The sequence below is a fragment of the Bos grunniens genome, chromosome 22 (genome assembly GCF_055505025.1).
Source record: "Bos grunniens cultivar Pamir isolate PY7600 chromosome 22, Bosgru_T2T1.0, whole genome shotgun sequence".
Taxonomy (NCBI): domain Eukaryota; kingdom Metazoa; phylum Chordata; class Mammalia; order Artiodactyla; family Bovidae; genus Bos; species Bos grunniens.
The window spans coordinates 6,385,302-6,401,743 of record NC_141186.1 but is presented as its reverse complement, the minus strand read 5'-3'; the positions used below and the strand labels follow the sequence as shown (position 1 = coordinate 6,401,743).

Genomic DNA, 16,442 nt, shown 5'->3' with positions numbered 1-16,442 from the left:
TTCTTAAAAATTAAAATTTTGTTCCATTACATATACAATACCAGGTCCCAAATGAATAGTTTTCCTGGCAAAATTTTTTTTTAAATGGAAATAAATCTGAAAATATCTAAATATGGTAGACTGAACTGACACACAAAACAACACATAGAAGTATTAGATGAAAAAATCAAGGTATTCTAGACAAACAAAACCACTCAACAACAAAAAAGGCATGTTTAACCTTAAAAGAAAGAGAACCTGGAAGGGAATCCTTCAGGTTCCAAACATAAAGAAGCATTTCAAACTAGGCACTGGTATTTCAGAAGTCTTTAAAAAAAAAAAAAAACGAAAACACTCGAGGCCCTAATATATACTTTAGGTACTTGAGGTGGTTGGGGGATAGTTATTGCTCACCACTGAGATTAAAGAAAAGGCCTAATTCCCAGCACAAACCCAGGGCCCGTTTATGAAACTAGATGAATTCTACCCACCCATCAAATGAAACAGTAAGCAACTTCTCCCTTACGTCCAAATCTTTAAGTAGAAACAAAACAAGAAATAACTCATTCATCACATGGGTGAGTATGGGTCCCACATTTATACATGCAAGCTCAGTCACTAAGTCATGTCCGACTCTTTGCAACCCCATGGACTGTAGCCCACCAGGCTCCTCTGTCCATGGGATTCTCCAGGCAAGAATACTGGAGTGGGTTCCCATTTGCTTCTCCAGGGGACCTTCCCAACCCAGGGATCCAACCTATATCTCCTACACTGACAGGAGGGTTCTTTACCACTGAGTTACCAGGGAAGCCCTCTCCACATTTATAACAACTTCACATATAAGAAACTTAGACTGAGAAACAACCTGTAAAAACAGTCCTAAACTTCTGAGGGCTCCAGAAAAGGGAAGTGAAAAAGATTATTGTAAGGATGGTTCCAAATACCAGGACACCAGGAATCTCAGAAAACCAGCCTTAACCGAGGGTGAATTCAAGATAAAAAGTTATAAACATAGCAGGAAACAAACTACAGTAATCAAAGATTAGTACAATAAAATATATGACAGCATTCACACCACAAGCAGTACAGATAATAGTCATCTACCACATCTTTCACCATTCAATACCTTTCTAATCAGCCTCAGAGGCTATCATGACTATTCTTCTGTATCATTATCCCTATTTACAAAGATAAAAAGATGTGCCAGATTTTATAAATATAACATCTCACTATCATGGAGAACATATTCCTTCCAAACAAAGAGGGAACATTTATAAAATTTGGCTATATCCTGGGGCCACAAATCATGTCTCAATAAATTTCAAAGGATTAAAATTATAGAATTTGTTTTCTAACATTAATATATTTGAAGTAAAAAGCAAAATAAGATGATGAGGAAATTCTCTAATGTTTAAAAGTTAAATACAGTCCTAAGTAACTCATGAATAAGAGAAAATTATAACAGAAGTTAAAATACATTTTGACTTGAATGACAATGAAAACACTGCATATCAAAACTTAAGCAATGTAGCTAAAACAGTGATCATGAGGCAATTTGGAGCTTCAAAACAAATACATTAGTAACAAAGAAGTTGAAAATTATTGAGCAAACTACATTAGGAAACTAGATAAAAACATCAAACTCAAGAAAGTAGGAGGAAGGAAACAAACGGAAGGTAACACACAAATATTCAATAATCAACAAAGTTTAATGGGTTAAAGAATCTACTAAAATTGATAAACCTCTGACAAAAGTGATCAAGAAAAAAATATTAAATGTATATGTTTCTCCAGTAGGTGCCTTGTCTTTCATTTTCTCTCAAACCATTCTCCTTACATCCCAAATCCTAAAAACATTTTCCTTTCTATCATCTTCTGGACATTCTGATTTCCCATAAATTATGAACAATACCTGGAGTAATCTGAGACAGATTTAGGACCAGGAAAATTAGAATTATCTGATTGTTCTACATTTTTATTTCCTTCCAAAATGTTTTTTTCAATAAAGCTTCTATAGAACAAAACAAAAACACAAGTAACCTGAACTTAAGAGTGTGACAAGAGCTTCTCCTCCTAACCTCCACCACTTGTCAGAAATAATGGCTAGTATGAGATAACCCCAAAACAGCCTGGGGGGTGGGGGTATGTGAAGAAGAGTATTAAGAAAAGAGATTTAACAAATTAAATAACAGATAATTAGCCAGAGAAAACGTATCATTTAACTATATAAAACTTTTAAGAATTGCCATCACCTTAGTGATGAATGATTTACTCAAATCACTGAAAAAATTTAAGATTAACATGAGTAACTGCATATATACTTACAGTACCACCTACTATTCTTCCTAGTGGATACCATGCTCTTTCATCAAACCAATTTAAAAATTCATAAAACCCATGAGACGCAAGATGATGTGTTGATCTATAGTTAAACCTAGAGAAAATAGGAAAAAAAGAAATGTTATAAAACTTGGTTTACTAGAAAGAAATAGCTCTAGCTTTCTAATACTATACTTTATATTCAACTCTTTATACATAAATCTATGGCTATATAAATATATCTTTCATAACAATTTCCCTCAAACCTGAACAATAGATTATTTTCTAAGAAATTGGCTTATACCTCTAAAAATAACTAAAAAAAAAAAAAAAAAAGCCCATTCTCCCCCGAAAAACAAGTCTACAAAACTAGTAATGATCAAATTAACATTTGGCCATTGCTTGGGGTACAGATGGTACACAGCTATGCATCTGAACAAAAAATGTGATGGTACATAAAATTTACCAAATCTTCAAAGATGTCAATGACTCTCAAAAGACTAAAAACCACTAACAGAATACAGCACCAAAATGAAGCTTGTACATTCAATATAATTGCTTTCAATTCCTGCTTATTTAACTTATATGCAGAATACAGCATGCAAAATGCTTCGCTGGATGAATCGTAAGCTGGAATCAAGATTGCCAGGAGAAGTATCAACAACTTCAGATATGCAGATAACACCACTCTAATGGAAGAAAGAGGAACTAAAAAGTCTCTTGATGAGGGTGAAAGAGGAGAGGGGGAAAAGCCGGCTTAAAACTCTACATTCAAAAAACTAACATCATGGCACATGGCCCCATGGCAAACAAAAGGGGGAAAAAGTGATTACAGTGACGGATTTTATTTTCTTGGGCTCCAAAATAACTGTAGATGGTGACTGCAGTCACAAAATTAAAAGATGCAAGCCTGTTCCTTGGAAGGAAAGCTATGACAAATCCAGACAGGTATTAAAAAAAGCAGAGACAGTACTTTATCGACAAAGGTCTGTATGGTCAAAGCTATGGTTTTTCCAGGTAGTCAGGTACGAATGTATATGAGAACTGAATCATAAAGAAGGCTGAGCACCAAGGAATTGGTGCTTTTAATTTGTGGTGCTGGAGAAGACTCTTGAGAGTCCCTTGGGATCAAATCAGTCAATACTAAAGGAAATTAACCCTGAATATGTATTGGAAGAACAGACGTTGAAGCTCCAATTCCTTGGCCACCTGATGTGAAGAACTGACTCATTGGAAGAGACCTTGCTGCTGGGAAAGATTGAAAGCAAAAGGAGAAAGGTGGCAGAGGATGAGATGGTTACATAGCATCACCAGCTCAATGCACATGTATGTGAGTAAATTCCAGGAGACAGTGAAGGACAGGGAAGCCTGGCGTGCTGCAGTTCATAGGGTTGCAAAGAGCTGGACACAAGTTAGCGACTGAACAACTATAACTCTAAAAATCACAGAAATAAAGAGTCAAGTTATAAATAACCAGAGATGAACCGTAACTGTACTGTAAAATAAGAACATGACCTTAACGAATGAGAATTTTGATCAATGAAAGACAAAATAACAACAACAAGAAATGAGATGGAAGAAACCACAGTCCAAACTGCAACCTGAAGTAACTGCAAACTATGGTGTGTGTGTTGTGTACATGTGTGCACGCTTGGGTGTTGGAAGGGGGAAGAGTTGAAGAGGCAATATTCAGGATGGTTCATGTTTAATATAAAGTTGTTGAGGGCGGGAGAGAAGCAAGAGAAAATCCTGCATCAACCTCAGGGTAATGAGCAATAGGAACTGCTAGGCAGGTGGATCCCCTTAGACGACCACTGCCAAACAAGGAAGTGGGCCTCAGGGGTATTTCCAACACACACAGCCAAGTAATTCAAAGAGTGGAACAATGCTTCCCAGATGAATAGGAAAACCTCATATCCAAAGTCAGCTTGATATATCCTTCCCAACAGCAAGTCATGACTTTCCAACACACGATCACTAGAAACAAAATACTGTAATATTTTAAGACAGACTTGATCTAATATAAAATAAGCACACATCCAAAAATCAAACATGAGAAAAATAAGCAATATGAAAACTAAGCATCAAAATCAACCAATGGAAGAACTAATAGCAACAGACGTAAGAATAACTTCAGAAGTAAGATAAGCCACACAGCCTGAAAGGGAGGTTTACAGTACAAAGGTTAGAATCATACTGCCTAAGTTTGGATATCCTGTTTCCACACTTACTAGCTATGTGACCTTGGCTAGACCATTCTCTGTGGTCCAGTTTCTTCCTCTGTAAAAAAGGAATAACAACTGTACCCATGTCAATAAGGCGGCTTTGATAAATAAACAATATAATGTCCCTAAAGCACCCAGAGGCTACTGTTACTATTACTGTGAAATAAAGTATGGTAAAAGCACTATTTGAGTTTTTGAATGTCAAATTAAAAATAAGCTAAATATTTAAAAAGTTAAAGATGCAAAGGAAATTAGTAACAAGACAAAAAGTATCTTGAGAGGTGGCTTTGAAAAGATGGCACAGTAGGTGACAGCAGCCTTCATACCCCCAATAAAAAATAACAGACAGCTATCCACAAAGGAAAATATTTACGGGAAGCTCAAGTAGAACTGAGATCCTACAGCAGCACAATGAAGCAAAGGATGGAGAGCAACCACACAGACGGAAGAAGGATCACTGGGGTGACAGGCTTAGCTGAGGCATCTGGAGACAACAGGATCAGCCACGTGGCAGGTACCCCTGCAGTCCCCATGGTCTGCTCTGTGGTGGACCGAGGCAGGCTTTTTGACTGAGGACAACAATATCCATGAGAGGTTTCACAAAGGAGGACCCTGTAAGTATTCATCAGAGCAGACTCCAGTGGCCTGCTCTACAGAGGACAACAGCTTTCAGCAAAAGTCATCACTGCCACAGGGCCCCTGGAGGAGACACTGTTATGCCCTCAACAAGAAAGACTTGCTGCTGCACTGCCCCAGGACTAGGGCTACCACGGTCCCACAAATATTCTTGAACCCCAGAACCACTGTTAAGTGCTTACACTTCAGATTCCAGCTCTGCAGACTCCTGAGCTCCAGATCCCAGCTCCATGGTTGGCTTGACAAGTGCCTCTGGGCCCCAGATCTGCAGCTGAGCCACCATTGCCTGCGCTCTAGCTCACAGCTCCGTAGTGACTCCATGGGCATTAGCCAGTAACACCACAATGAGGACGACACCGGTGAGCTGGGCCGGGTGCCAAGAAAGATTTCCTTGGCCACAACTCCTCGCCATGGGAGAAAAAAAGATCAGAAGGTTCCCCGTAGCCCTTACAAGCCCCATGGACACTTGCAGCCTCGGCCATTGAGAACCTCCGCAGTGTGCAGTCTCCACTTAAACTCAGCTGTTAGAAATGCACGAAGACTACACCCCCGGATCTTACCCGGGGTAAGAACTGCCAGTCTATCCAGCTGTCACTCTTGCACTTACCCACAGGTAAAGGTCTTTCCCCACCAAAATTATTCCATAAAATGGGCAGACATAAAGGTAGCTCAGATGGTAAAGAATATGCCTGCAATACAGGAGATGCAGGTTCAATCCCTCGGTTGGGAAGATCCCCTGGAGAAGTGAATGGCAATCCACTCTAGTATTCTTGCCTGGAGAATCCTGTGGACAGAGGAGCCTGGTAGGCTACAGTCCATGGGGTCAAAAAGAGTTGGACATGACTGAGTGACTAACACACTATACAAAATAAGGCTACAAGAAATGTTAAAAAAAAAAAAAAAATCAAGAAAACTTGACAATGCCAAAGGAACACAATTGTTTTTCAGTAACTGACCACAGAGAAATAAATCTATTTCTCAATGAAGACTTCATAGTAATTGTTTTAAGGAAGCTCAGCAAGCTACGAGAAGCCAGAGAGACAACTCAACAAATCAGGAAATACCACATGAACAGAATAAGAAGTTCAACAGAGACAGAAAGTATACTAAAAGAAAAAAAAACACCAAAGAGAAATACTGGAGCTAATTAAATTAATAAAATGAAAAAGAAAATGCAGTGGAAAACATTAGTAGTAGACTTGAACTAGCAGAAGAATCTGAAAACCAGAAGAAAGGTTACTTGAAATTATCAAAGCAAAGGAAAAGAAAAGTGAAAAATAGCCTACACCAACTATAGGCCATCATCAAGGGTAATGATTGCATTATAGGAGTTCTAGTAGGAGAGATGGGGGTAGGAAGGTTATTTAAAGAAATAATGGCTTAAACCTTCCCAAATCTGGGGAGAGAAATTGAGTCATCCTGGCATGTGGTGTTCACATGCCCCAATACATATTCAATTCACACAGGATTTCACTGAGAGATAATCTAATAAAACTATCAAAAATCAAAGACAAAGAGAGAACTCAGTAAGAGGAAAGAAACTCATACATGAGACCCCACATAAGGTTATCAGATTTCTCAGTGGAAACCCTGCACCAGAATAAGGTATATAGATTCAAAGTGCTAGAAGAAAAAAACTGCCAACTAAGAATACTCAGCAAAGCTAACCATCAGAAAAAAACATTCCCAAACTAAAAAAAGAGAGTGAGAAAGAAAATTTGTAGGAGTTCATCACTACCAGACCTGCTTTATAAGAAATGTTAAAGGGAGTTCTACAAGCTGAAATGAAAGGACAGTGATTAGCAACTTAAAAACATATACAGTATAAACTCACTGGTAAGATATGGACATAAGCAAATTCAGAATATTCTAGTAGTGTAATGGTGTGTAAATCACTTAACTAGTATAAAGGTTGAAAGACAAAAATTAAAATATCTGCATTCAATAATTTGTTAAATACAAAACATAAAAAAACTGACATAATGGCTTAAAGTTGACTGTTATAAAATGTTTTATTTAAACCTCAGGGTAGTCACAAAGCAAAAGCTTATAGTAGATACAGAAAGACTACCACGAAGGAAAACTATCAAATCACAGAGGAAGATAGCAAGAGAAGAGAGGAACAAAAGAACTACAAAACAATCATAAACAATTAACAAGATGGCAGTAGTTAAATCTTTCAGTCAGTCAGTTCAGTTGCGTCTGACTCTTTGCAACCCCACGGACAGCAGCACGCCAGGTTTCCCTGTTTATCACCAACTCCCAGAGCCTACTCAAACTTATGTCAATTGCATCGGTAACACCATCCAACCATCTCTACCTATCAATAATTACTTTCGATGTAAACATATTAAATTCACTAATCATCAGTTCAGTTCAGTCGCTGAGTCGTGTCTGACTCTTTGCGACCCCATGAATCGCAGCACACCAGGCCTCCCTGTCCATCACCAACTCCCGGAGTTCACTCAGACTCATGTCCATCGAGTCAGTGATGCCAACCAACCATCTCATCCTCTGTCGTCCCCTTCTCCTCCTGCCCCAATCCCTCCCAGCATCAGAGTCTTTTCCAATGAGTCAACTCTTCGCATGAGGTGGCCAAAGTACTGGAGTTTCAGCTTTAGCATCATTCCTTCCAAAGAACACCCAGGACTGATCTCCTTTAGAATGGACTGGTTGGATCTCCTTGCAGTCCAAGGGACTCTCGAGAGTCTTCTCCAACACCACAGTTCAAAAGCATCAATTCCTCAGCACTCAACTTTGTTCACAGTCCAACTCTCACATCCATACATGACCACTGGAAAAACCATAGCCTTGACTAGATGGACCTTTGTTGGCAAAGTAATGTCTCTGCTTTTGAATATGCTATCTAGGTTGGTCATAACTTTCCTTCCAAGGAGTAAGCGTCTTTTAATTTCATGGCTGCAGTCACCATCTGCAGTGATTTTGGAGCCCCCAAAAATAAAGTCTGACACTGTTTCCACTCTTTCCCCATCTATTTCCCATGAAGTGATGGGACCAGATGCCATGATCTTCGTTTTCTGAATGCTGAGCTTTAAGCCAACTTTTTCACTCTCCACTTTCACTTTCATCAAGAGGCTTTTTAGTTCCTCTTTCTGCCATAAGGGTGGTGTCATCTGTATAGGTGAGGTTGATATTTCTCCCGCCAATCTTAATTCCAGCTTGTGTTTCTTCCAGCCCAGCATTTCTCATGATGTACTCTGCATATAAGTTAAATAAGCAGGGTGACAATATACATCTTTGACGTACTCCTTTTCCTATTTGGAACCAGTCTGTTGTTCCATGTCCAGTTCTAACTGTTGCTTCCTGACCTGCACACAAATTTCTCAAGAGGCAGATCAGGTGGTCTGGTATTCCCATCTCTTGAAGAATTTTCCACAGTTTATTGTGACCCACACAGTCAAAGGCTTTGGCATAGTCAATAAAGCAGAAATAGATGTTTTCTGGAACTCTCTTGCTTTTTCGATGATCCAGTGGATGTTGGCAATTTGGTCTCTGGTTCCTCTGCCTTTTCTAAAACCAGCTTGAACATCAGGAAGTTCACGATTCACATATTGCCGAAGCCTGGCTTGGAGAATTTTAAGCATTACTTTACTAGCGTGTGAGATGATCATAGAGATAATCATAGAGTAAATAAATATATTAAAAATGCAATACCCAAATATATGCTAACAGAAACTCACTTCAGCTTTAAGGACACACACAGCCTGATTTAAAGTGAAGAGATGGAAAAAGATATTCTATACAAACGGAAAGCAGAAGAGACCAAGATTGGCTACACTTTTATCAGACCAAAAAAGAAAGAACCCCAAAATTGTAACAGAGATAAAAGGTCATTCATTATATAAAGATAAAGGAATCAATTCATCAAGATACAACAAATGAAACAGATAGCAATGCAATAATAGTAGTGGGCTTTAATACCCTACTTTCAAAGAACAGATGAGAAGGAGAATATAAAGAAGGAAATAGTGGACTTGAACTACACTTTAGACCAAATGAATCTAACAGAAAACACTCCATTTAACAATGGAACATACAGTCCTCTCAAGTGCACAGAGAACATTCTCCAGGATACTTCATATCAGTTCAGTTCAGTTGCTCAGTCGTGTCTGACTCTTTGCAACCCCATGGACTGCAACACACCAGGCCTCCCTGCCCATCGCCAACTCCTAGAGTTTACTCAAACTCATGTCCATTGAGTCGATGATGCCATCCAACCATCTCATCCTCTGTCATCCCCTTCTCCTCCTGCCTTCAATCTTTCCAAGCATCAGGGTCTTTACAAATGAGTAAGCTCTTTACATCATGTGGCCAAAGGATTGGAGTTTCAGCTTCAGCATCAGTCCTTCCAATGAATATTCAGGACTGATTTCCTTTAGGATGGACTGGTTGGATCTCCTTGCAGTCCAATGGACTCTCAAGAGTCTTTTCCAACACAATTCAAAAGCATCAATTCTTCGGCGCTCAGCTTTATACTCCAACTCTCACATCCATACTTTATACGTTAGGTTACAAAACAGGTCTTGACAAATTTAAGACTGAAATTATATTGAGTGTCTTTTCTGAGCACAACGGTATGAAATTAGTGATAATAAGAAGGCTAGGAAATACACTAATATGTGGAAACTGAACAATATTTTCCTTAATCAATGTGTCCAAAAAAAAAGAGACACCCCCAAATGGAAACACAGCAAAATGCAGCAAAAGCAATCTGAGAAGTTTATAGCAATAAATATCAACATTAGTAGAAAACAGATCTCAAATAAACAGTCTAACTTTATACCTCAAGGAACCAGAAAAAGAATAAATTATGCCCAAAGAGCATATATAAAGAAATAAAGATCAGAGCATAAATGAATGCAATAGACTTAAAAAAAAAAAAAAAAAAAGAGGAAAAAAGTTTTATTCTACTTTTTAAGATAAGCAAAATTGACAAACTTCTGGCTAGACAAAGAAAAAAGAAGACAAAATCAGAAATGAAAGAGGAGAGGACTTACCCAGTGGTCCAGTTCTTAAGACTCTGAGCTTCCAATACAGGGGGCACAAGATTGATCCTTGGCTGGGGAACTAAGATCCCACATGCCACATGTTAAGGCAAAAAAATTTATATAAAAAAAAAAACTAACAGGAGAGATTATAACTACTACCACAAATACACAAAGGATCATAAAAGATTATTATTAACAATTATATACCAACAAATTCGATAACCCAGAAGAAATGGACAGATTCTTAGAAACAACGTATATCAAAGACTGAACCAGGAAGAAATTTTAAAAATCTGAACAGACCAATAACAAGAAAGGTGACTGTTGGGGGCTTTTGATTACTAATTCGAAGAAAAGTCTAGGACCAGATGGCTTCACTGGCAAATTCTACCAAACAGTTAAAGAATTAATGCCAATCCATCTCAAACTCTTTCAAAAAAATTAAAGAAAAAGCACTTCCCAAATCATTTTACAAGGCCATTATTACCCTGACAACCAAGTCAGACAACACAACAAGAAAACTACAGGCTAGTACCCCTGATGAACAAAGATACAAAAATCCTTAAGAAAATACTAGCAAATTGAAATCAACAGCACATTAAGAGGATCATGCACCATTATTAGGGACTGCCATTTAAAATGGATTTAAAATGGTGCTAGTGGTAAAGAACCTGCCTGCCAATGCAGGAGACCTAAGAGATGCAGGTTCAATCCCTGAGTTAGGAGGGCATGTCAACCCACTCAAGTATTCCTGCCTGGAGAATTGCATGGACAGAGGAGCCTGGCAGGCTACAGGCCACAGGGTTACAAAGAGTCAGACACAACTGAAGCGACTTAGCACTCAGCACACCACAATTAACTGGAATTTATCCCTGGGAGTCAGGAATGTTTCAACATACGAGAAATAATAAATGTGATCCCATATTAACAGAATGAAGGATTAAAATCATATAATCATCTCAACAGATGCAAAAAAGGCATTTGATAAAATTCAACATTCTTTCACAACTAAAAAAGTAGGTATAGAAGAAATTTACCTCAACATAATCAATGCCATATATGACAAGTCCATAGCTAGCATCATACTCAATGGTGAAATGGTGAAAGCTTTTTAAGATCAAGAACAAAACAAGAATGCTCACTCTCACCTGCACAGTACTAAAGTCCTAGCTTTAGCAATTAGATAAGAAAAAGGAATAAAGGGCTTCCAAATTGGGAAGGAAGAATTTAAATTGTTTGCAAATGACATGATCTTATATACAGAAAACTCTAAAAACTTTACCAAGGATTCAAGAAAAACATTAAAAAAGCAGTTGCATTTCTATAAACTAAATATGAATTATCTGAAAATAATTAAGAAAGCAATACCATTTACAGTAGTATGTTTAAAAAAAAGGTCAGTAAAATACTTAGGAATACATTTAACCCAGGAGGTGAAAGACCTGTACACTGAAAAGTATAGGACACTGATAAATGAAGACAAAAGCAAATGGATAGATACTCCATGCTCATGGATTAGAAAAATCAGTATTGTTAAAATGTCCATATATACAACATTGTAAATCAGCCATACGCCAAGAAAAAAAAAATTTTGAAGTCCATATTGCCCAGAGCAATCTACACATTCAATGCAATACCTATAAAAATTCCAATACTATTTTTCACACAATCAGAAAAATAACCCAAAATTTTCATGGAATCCCCAGACCCTGAATAGCTAAAGCAAACTTGAGAAAGAACAAAACTGGAAGCATCAAAGTCCCTGATTCCAAACCATGTTACAGAACTACAGTAACCAAAACAGTATGTTACCAGCAAAAAAAAAAGAGAGAGAGAGAACACTGGAACAGAATACAGAGCCCAGAAAAAAACTATTTTTACAGTCAACTAACCTTTGGCAAGGGCATCAAGGACAAACAATGATGGAAGACTAGTCTCTTCAACAAATGGTGTTAGAAAACTGGATATTACATGAATGAAACTGGACCCTTATCTTACACCATACAAAAAAACTAACTCAAAATAGATTACTGACGTCAATGTATAATGTGAAACCATAAAATTTCTAGAGGAAAGCATAGAGGAAAAAAAAAAAGCTCCCTGACATTGGCATTGGCAATGGTCTTCTCAGATATGATGCCAAAAACACAGGCAAAAAAAGTAAAGAGTAAATAAGCAGGACTATATATGAGAAGGCTTGTGTACTACAAAGGAAAGAATACACAATGTGAAAAGGTAACCTATGGAATTAAAGAAAATGTTCGCAAACCATATATCTAACAAGGGGTTATTATCTATAATATATAAGGAACTCATACCACTCAAAAGCAAACAAAAAATCCAAAAACTCATACAAAATATGACTTAAAAAAAGGTTCAAAGAACCTGAAAAGGTATTTTCCCAGAGACACACAAATGGCCAATAGGAAAAAGAAAAGGTGTTCAACATCACTATTTGGAGAAACGCAACTCAAAACCACAATGAGATACACCCTTCACATCTATGAGGATGGCTATTATCAAAAGGACGAGGTAAAGAATGCTGTCACCCTTGGTATACTACTGGTGGGAATGTAAATTCATAAGCCATTATGGAAAATAGTGTGGAGATTCCTTTTGAAATATTCAAATAGAACTAGTATGTGATCCAGAGATCCTATTTCTGGGTACACTGTAGACCTGTGAACAATATGCGGGTTAGGGGCATCAAGGTTCTGCAGCTGAAAAATAAGTCAGCCCTCCAAGATACTTGGTTCCTCCACATCTGCAGTTCCTCTGCATCTGTTCCAGCTGCACCTGATTCAACCAGCTGCAGACTGTATTTATCAATGAAAAAAAATTTGTGTGTGAGTACACTTGGGCAATTCAAACCTGCATTGTTCAAGGGTCTACTGTATATCCACAGGAGACAAAATTAGTATACAGAAGATGTATCAGCACTTACTTCCATGTTCACTGGAACATTATTTCTAATATCCAAGATATGTAAACAACTTAAGGGTCTGTTGATATATGAATGGATAATGAAAATGTAGTTATATTATAATGTAAATAATAACATGTATATACACACACATTTTATAATTATGCATTTATATAATGAAACATTTGGCCACAAACAGAAGGAAACCTTGCCATTGGTGATTTGTGACCCATGTACAAACTTGAAAGGCATTTATGCTAAGTGAAATAAGCCAGACACAAAAAGAAAAATCTGAATAGTATCACTTACATATGAACTAAAAAAAAAAGTTTAACTCAGAAAGAGAGTAGAATGGTGAATGTCAGAGGATGGGGGATGGAACAAATGGGAAGACACAGGTCAAAGGTTACAAACTTCAATTAAAACATGAATAAGTTCTAAGGCTCTAATGTACAGCAAGATGACTATATTTAGTAATACTGTATTATGTACTTGAAATTTGCTAAGAGAAGATGGAATCTTAAAAGTTCTCACACACACACACACAAAAACCAACTATGTGAGGTGACAGATGTGCTATGATTGTGATAATCATTTCACAATGTGTATGTATATCTCAGGAGAAGGCAATGGCACCCCACTCCAGTACTCTTGCCTGGAAAATCCCATGGACGGAGGAGCCTGGTGGGCTGCAGTCCATGGGGTCGCGAGGAGTCGGACATGACTGAGTGACTTCACTTTCACTTTTCACTTTCATGCATTGGAGAAGGAAATGGCAACCCACTCCAGTGTTCTTGCCTATATCCCAAATCATTCTCAAATCATTATGTACATTAAATACATACAACTTTGTCAATTGTATCTCAATAAAGCTGGAAAAAAATATTAAGGAAAAATTTAAGAAATCACAAAAAGTAAATCCAGTTTTTACATTTAATCATAAAAAAAAAGAATCACTATGTTTCACAGATGATTATGAAAAAACACAAATTTCAAAACACTAATGATAAGGAGATCAAACCAGTCAATCCTAAAGGAAATCAGTCCTGAATATTCACTGGAAGGACTGATGCTGAAGCTGAAGCTACAATACACTTTGGCCACCTGATGTGAAGAGTTGAAACGACCCTGATGCTGGAAAGACTGAAGGCAGGAGGAAAAGGGGTGAGATGGTTGGATGACATCACCAACTGGAAGGACATAAGTTCGAGCAAGCTCCAGGAGATGGTGAAGGACAGGGAAGCCTGGCAATGCTGTAGTCCATGGGGTCACAGAGTAGGACATGACTGAGACACTGAACAACAAGCATAAAGTCTAACTTAAAATCATCCACAGAAAATAAACATTTTCTCTGAAGGAGTATCAACTAATTGCCATTATTGAATGCTACAAAGGCAATGAAATTTCTGACTATAGGAAAAGAATTTTAAAATCAGAACTTAAAGTAAAACAACATTTATTTTCCAGCAACAATTCTGGAAATCTAAGCTAGTGCTAGAAATGCTACACATGCTCCAAAGAAAGTATGGGAGGTAATTTTAAAAGAGAAATCCCCCAATACTAGAAACAAAATATTTATTGTACTTAAAGGTGGGACCCTGGAGAGACTACCACTTTAGAGATGAAAAAAAAGGTAGCCACCAGAATAGAAATGGCTAAATCTTTCTCTTTTCAAGGGAAGAAAGACTCCCATAAAAAAGGTAAACTCTTAACCTTCCTACCATGCATGACAGTCTATATTTACCAGGAATCTCCAAATCAAGAAATTAACACTGAAACCAAGGTCCAAAAACTTAGATTAACAGTTTAAGCAAAAACCAAAAATAACTTTAGAAAAAATGAGCTCATAAACAGTAACAAACTATAGGCGGTAGAGAACCACCATTAGAAACTACACAAGTAACAGCCCCCAAACTGGTCAAAGTATTTCAGTGACAGAAGGCCTAGTATTTTAGCAAGAATCAGGGCTTTAAATTTTAAATACAATTTTTCAGATTAAAAAAAAAAAAAGGACTCCAAGGGATAATAAACATGTTTTGAAAACTGAGAAACATGGGGCTCCAGCTCTATAAAGTTGTTCTGCGTGATATTTTAAACTTTTCATTTTACATAATTCTTGACCTCTCCTCCCTCTTTGCTGAATCATTCTCTTTCTTTGGCTTTTAAAACTACAACAGTCTCCTAATTTTTACCCTATATCTCCAGTCCTCTTCTCTGCTTTCTGTACAGGCAGACTCCTCTACCCAAGATCCTCTTACCAACTCTTAACTCTTCCCCAAGGGATGTCAGTCATACCTGGGTATGACTGTATGCCAGTATGCTCACAATCTGCCAATGTTATCTCCCTATCTACATGTTTTTCCCCCCTTGAATGTCACAAAGGCATCTCAAAGTCAACATTCAACTAGACTTATGATTGGACACCACCCCTCTAACTTCAAAACCAGCACATACACTGTCTGCTTTTAGTGTTTCCTATCTACCACCTAAATTGAAAAATCCAAAAATCTAGGTGTCATCCCGGAGTGATCCTTCTATTTAAATACCATTGAAATTTGTCTAATCTTTTCCTACTCTGATACTAGTACTGAAATCTAAGCTATCATTTTTAAACTACACTACTTACTGCAACAGCCCCTAACTCAACCCCCTACATCCATTTTGCCCATCTCATTCCCAATTCGTAAATACTGTTTCTCAACAAAGAATGTTTCAAAATACAAATGTAATTACATTGCAATCTTCTGCTGAACTATTCAAGGGCTTCATCTCTTAAAATTAAATGGAAGGAACCTTAATATAAAGCCACACGTACTTTAGCTCTTACGTAACTCTAGTCTTGTCTCACGTTTTACCATCTCCCTACTTTCCATATACCTATCTTTCAGTCCTCCAGACTCACCCTGCCCCCTCCTCAGCATCTTCAGACTGCCAGTTCCCTACCTCTGTATCACTGCTATCTCCCCTCTTAGCCTAAATAATTCATCCTTCAAACTTCAGCACATTTCTAGGGGATGCTGTTCTGAGGGGGGAAAAGAAAAAGGTTCAGTGTACTTTTTTCTCCCTAGCACTTGCCACAGATGCAATTTCACATCAGTTTACTTGATTAATATTTACCGCACTAGATAAATACTTCCACAAGGAAACCACATATCTCCAACACCTAGCATAGCACCTGGTACATAGTAGCCCTAAAATATTCGTTGAATAAATAACTGATTTCATAAATGTGTTTTAAATAGATGAAATACAATCTAGATAGCTTCCCAGAGAGCTACCTAGTGTCAACTTTAAGTGGTATCCCCAAAGTTAAAGACCAGTTTAACTATACCTCTTGAGATCCAAACCTGA

At 37.6% G+C, this 16,442-nt stretch overlaps 1 protein-coding gene across 2 annotated transcripts in view; it reads right to left on the bottom strand.

The window, feature by feature from the left end:
* Nucleotides 1–16,442, bottom strand: part of STT3B (STT3 oligosaccharyltransferase complex catalytic subunit B) — a 102,197-nt gene that overhangs the window by 43,538 nt on the left and 42,217 nt on the right. For both annotated transcript variants that reach the window (XM_086365642.1, XM_086365643.1), the window contains exon 2: nucleotides 2,305–2,413. In XM_086365642.1, the coding sequence (XP_086221768.1) occupies nucleotides 2,305–2,413 (109 nt within the window). The remainder of the gene's footprint in view (nucleotides 1–2,304; nucleotides 2,414–16,442) is intronic.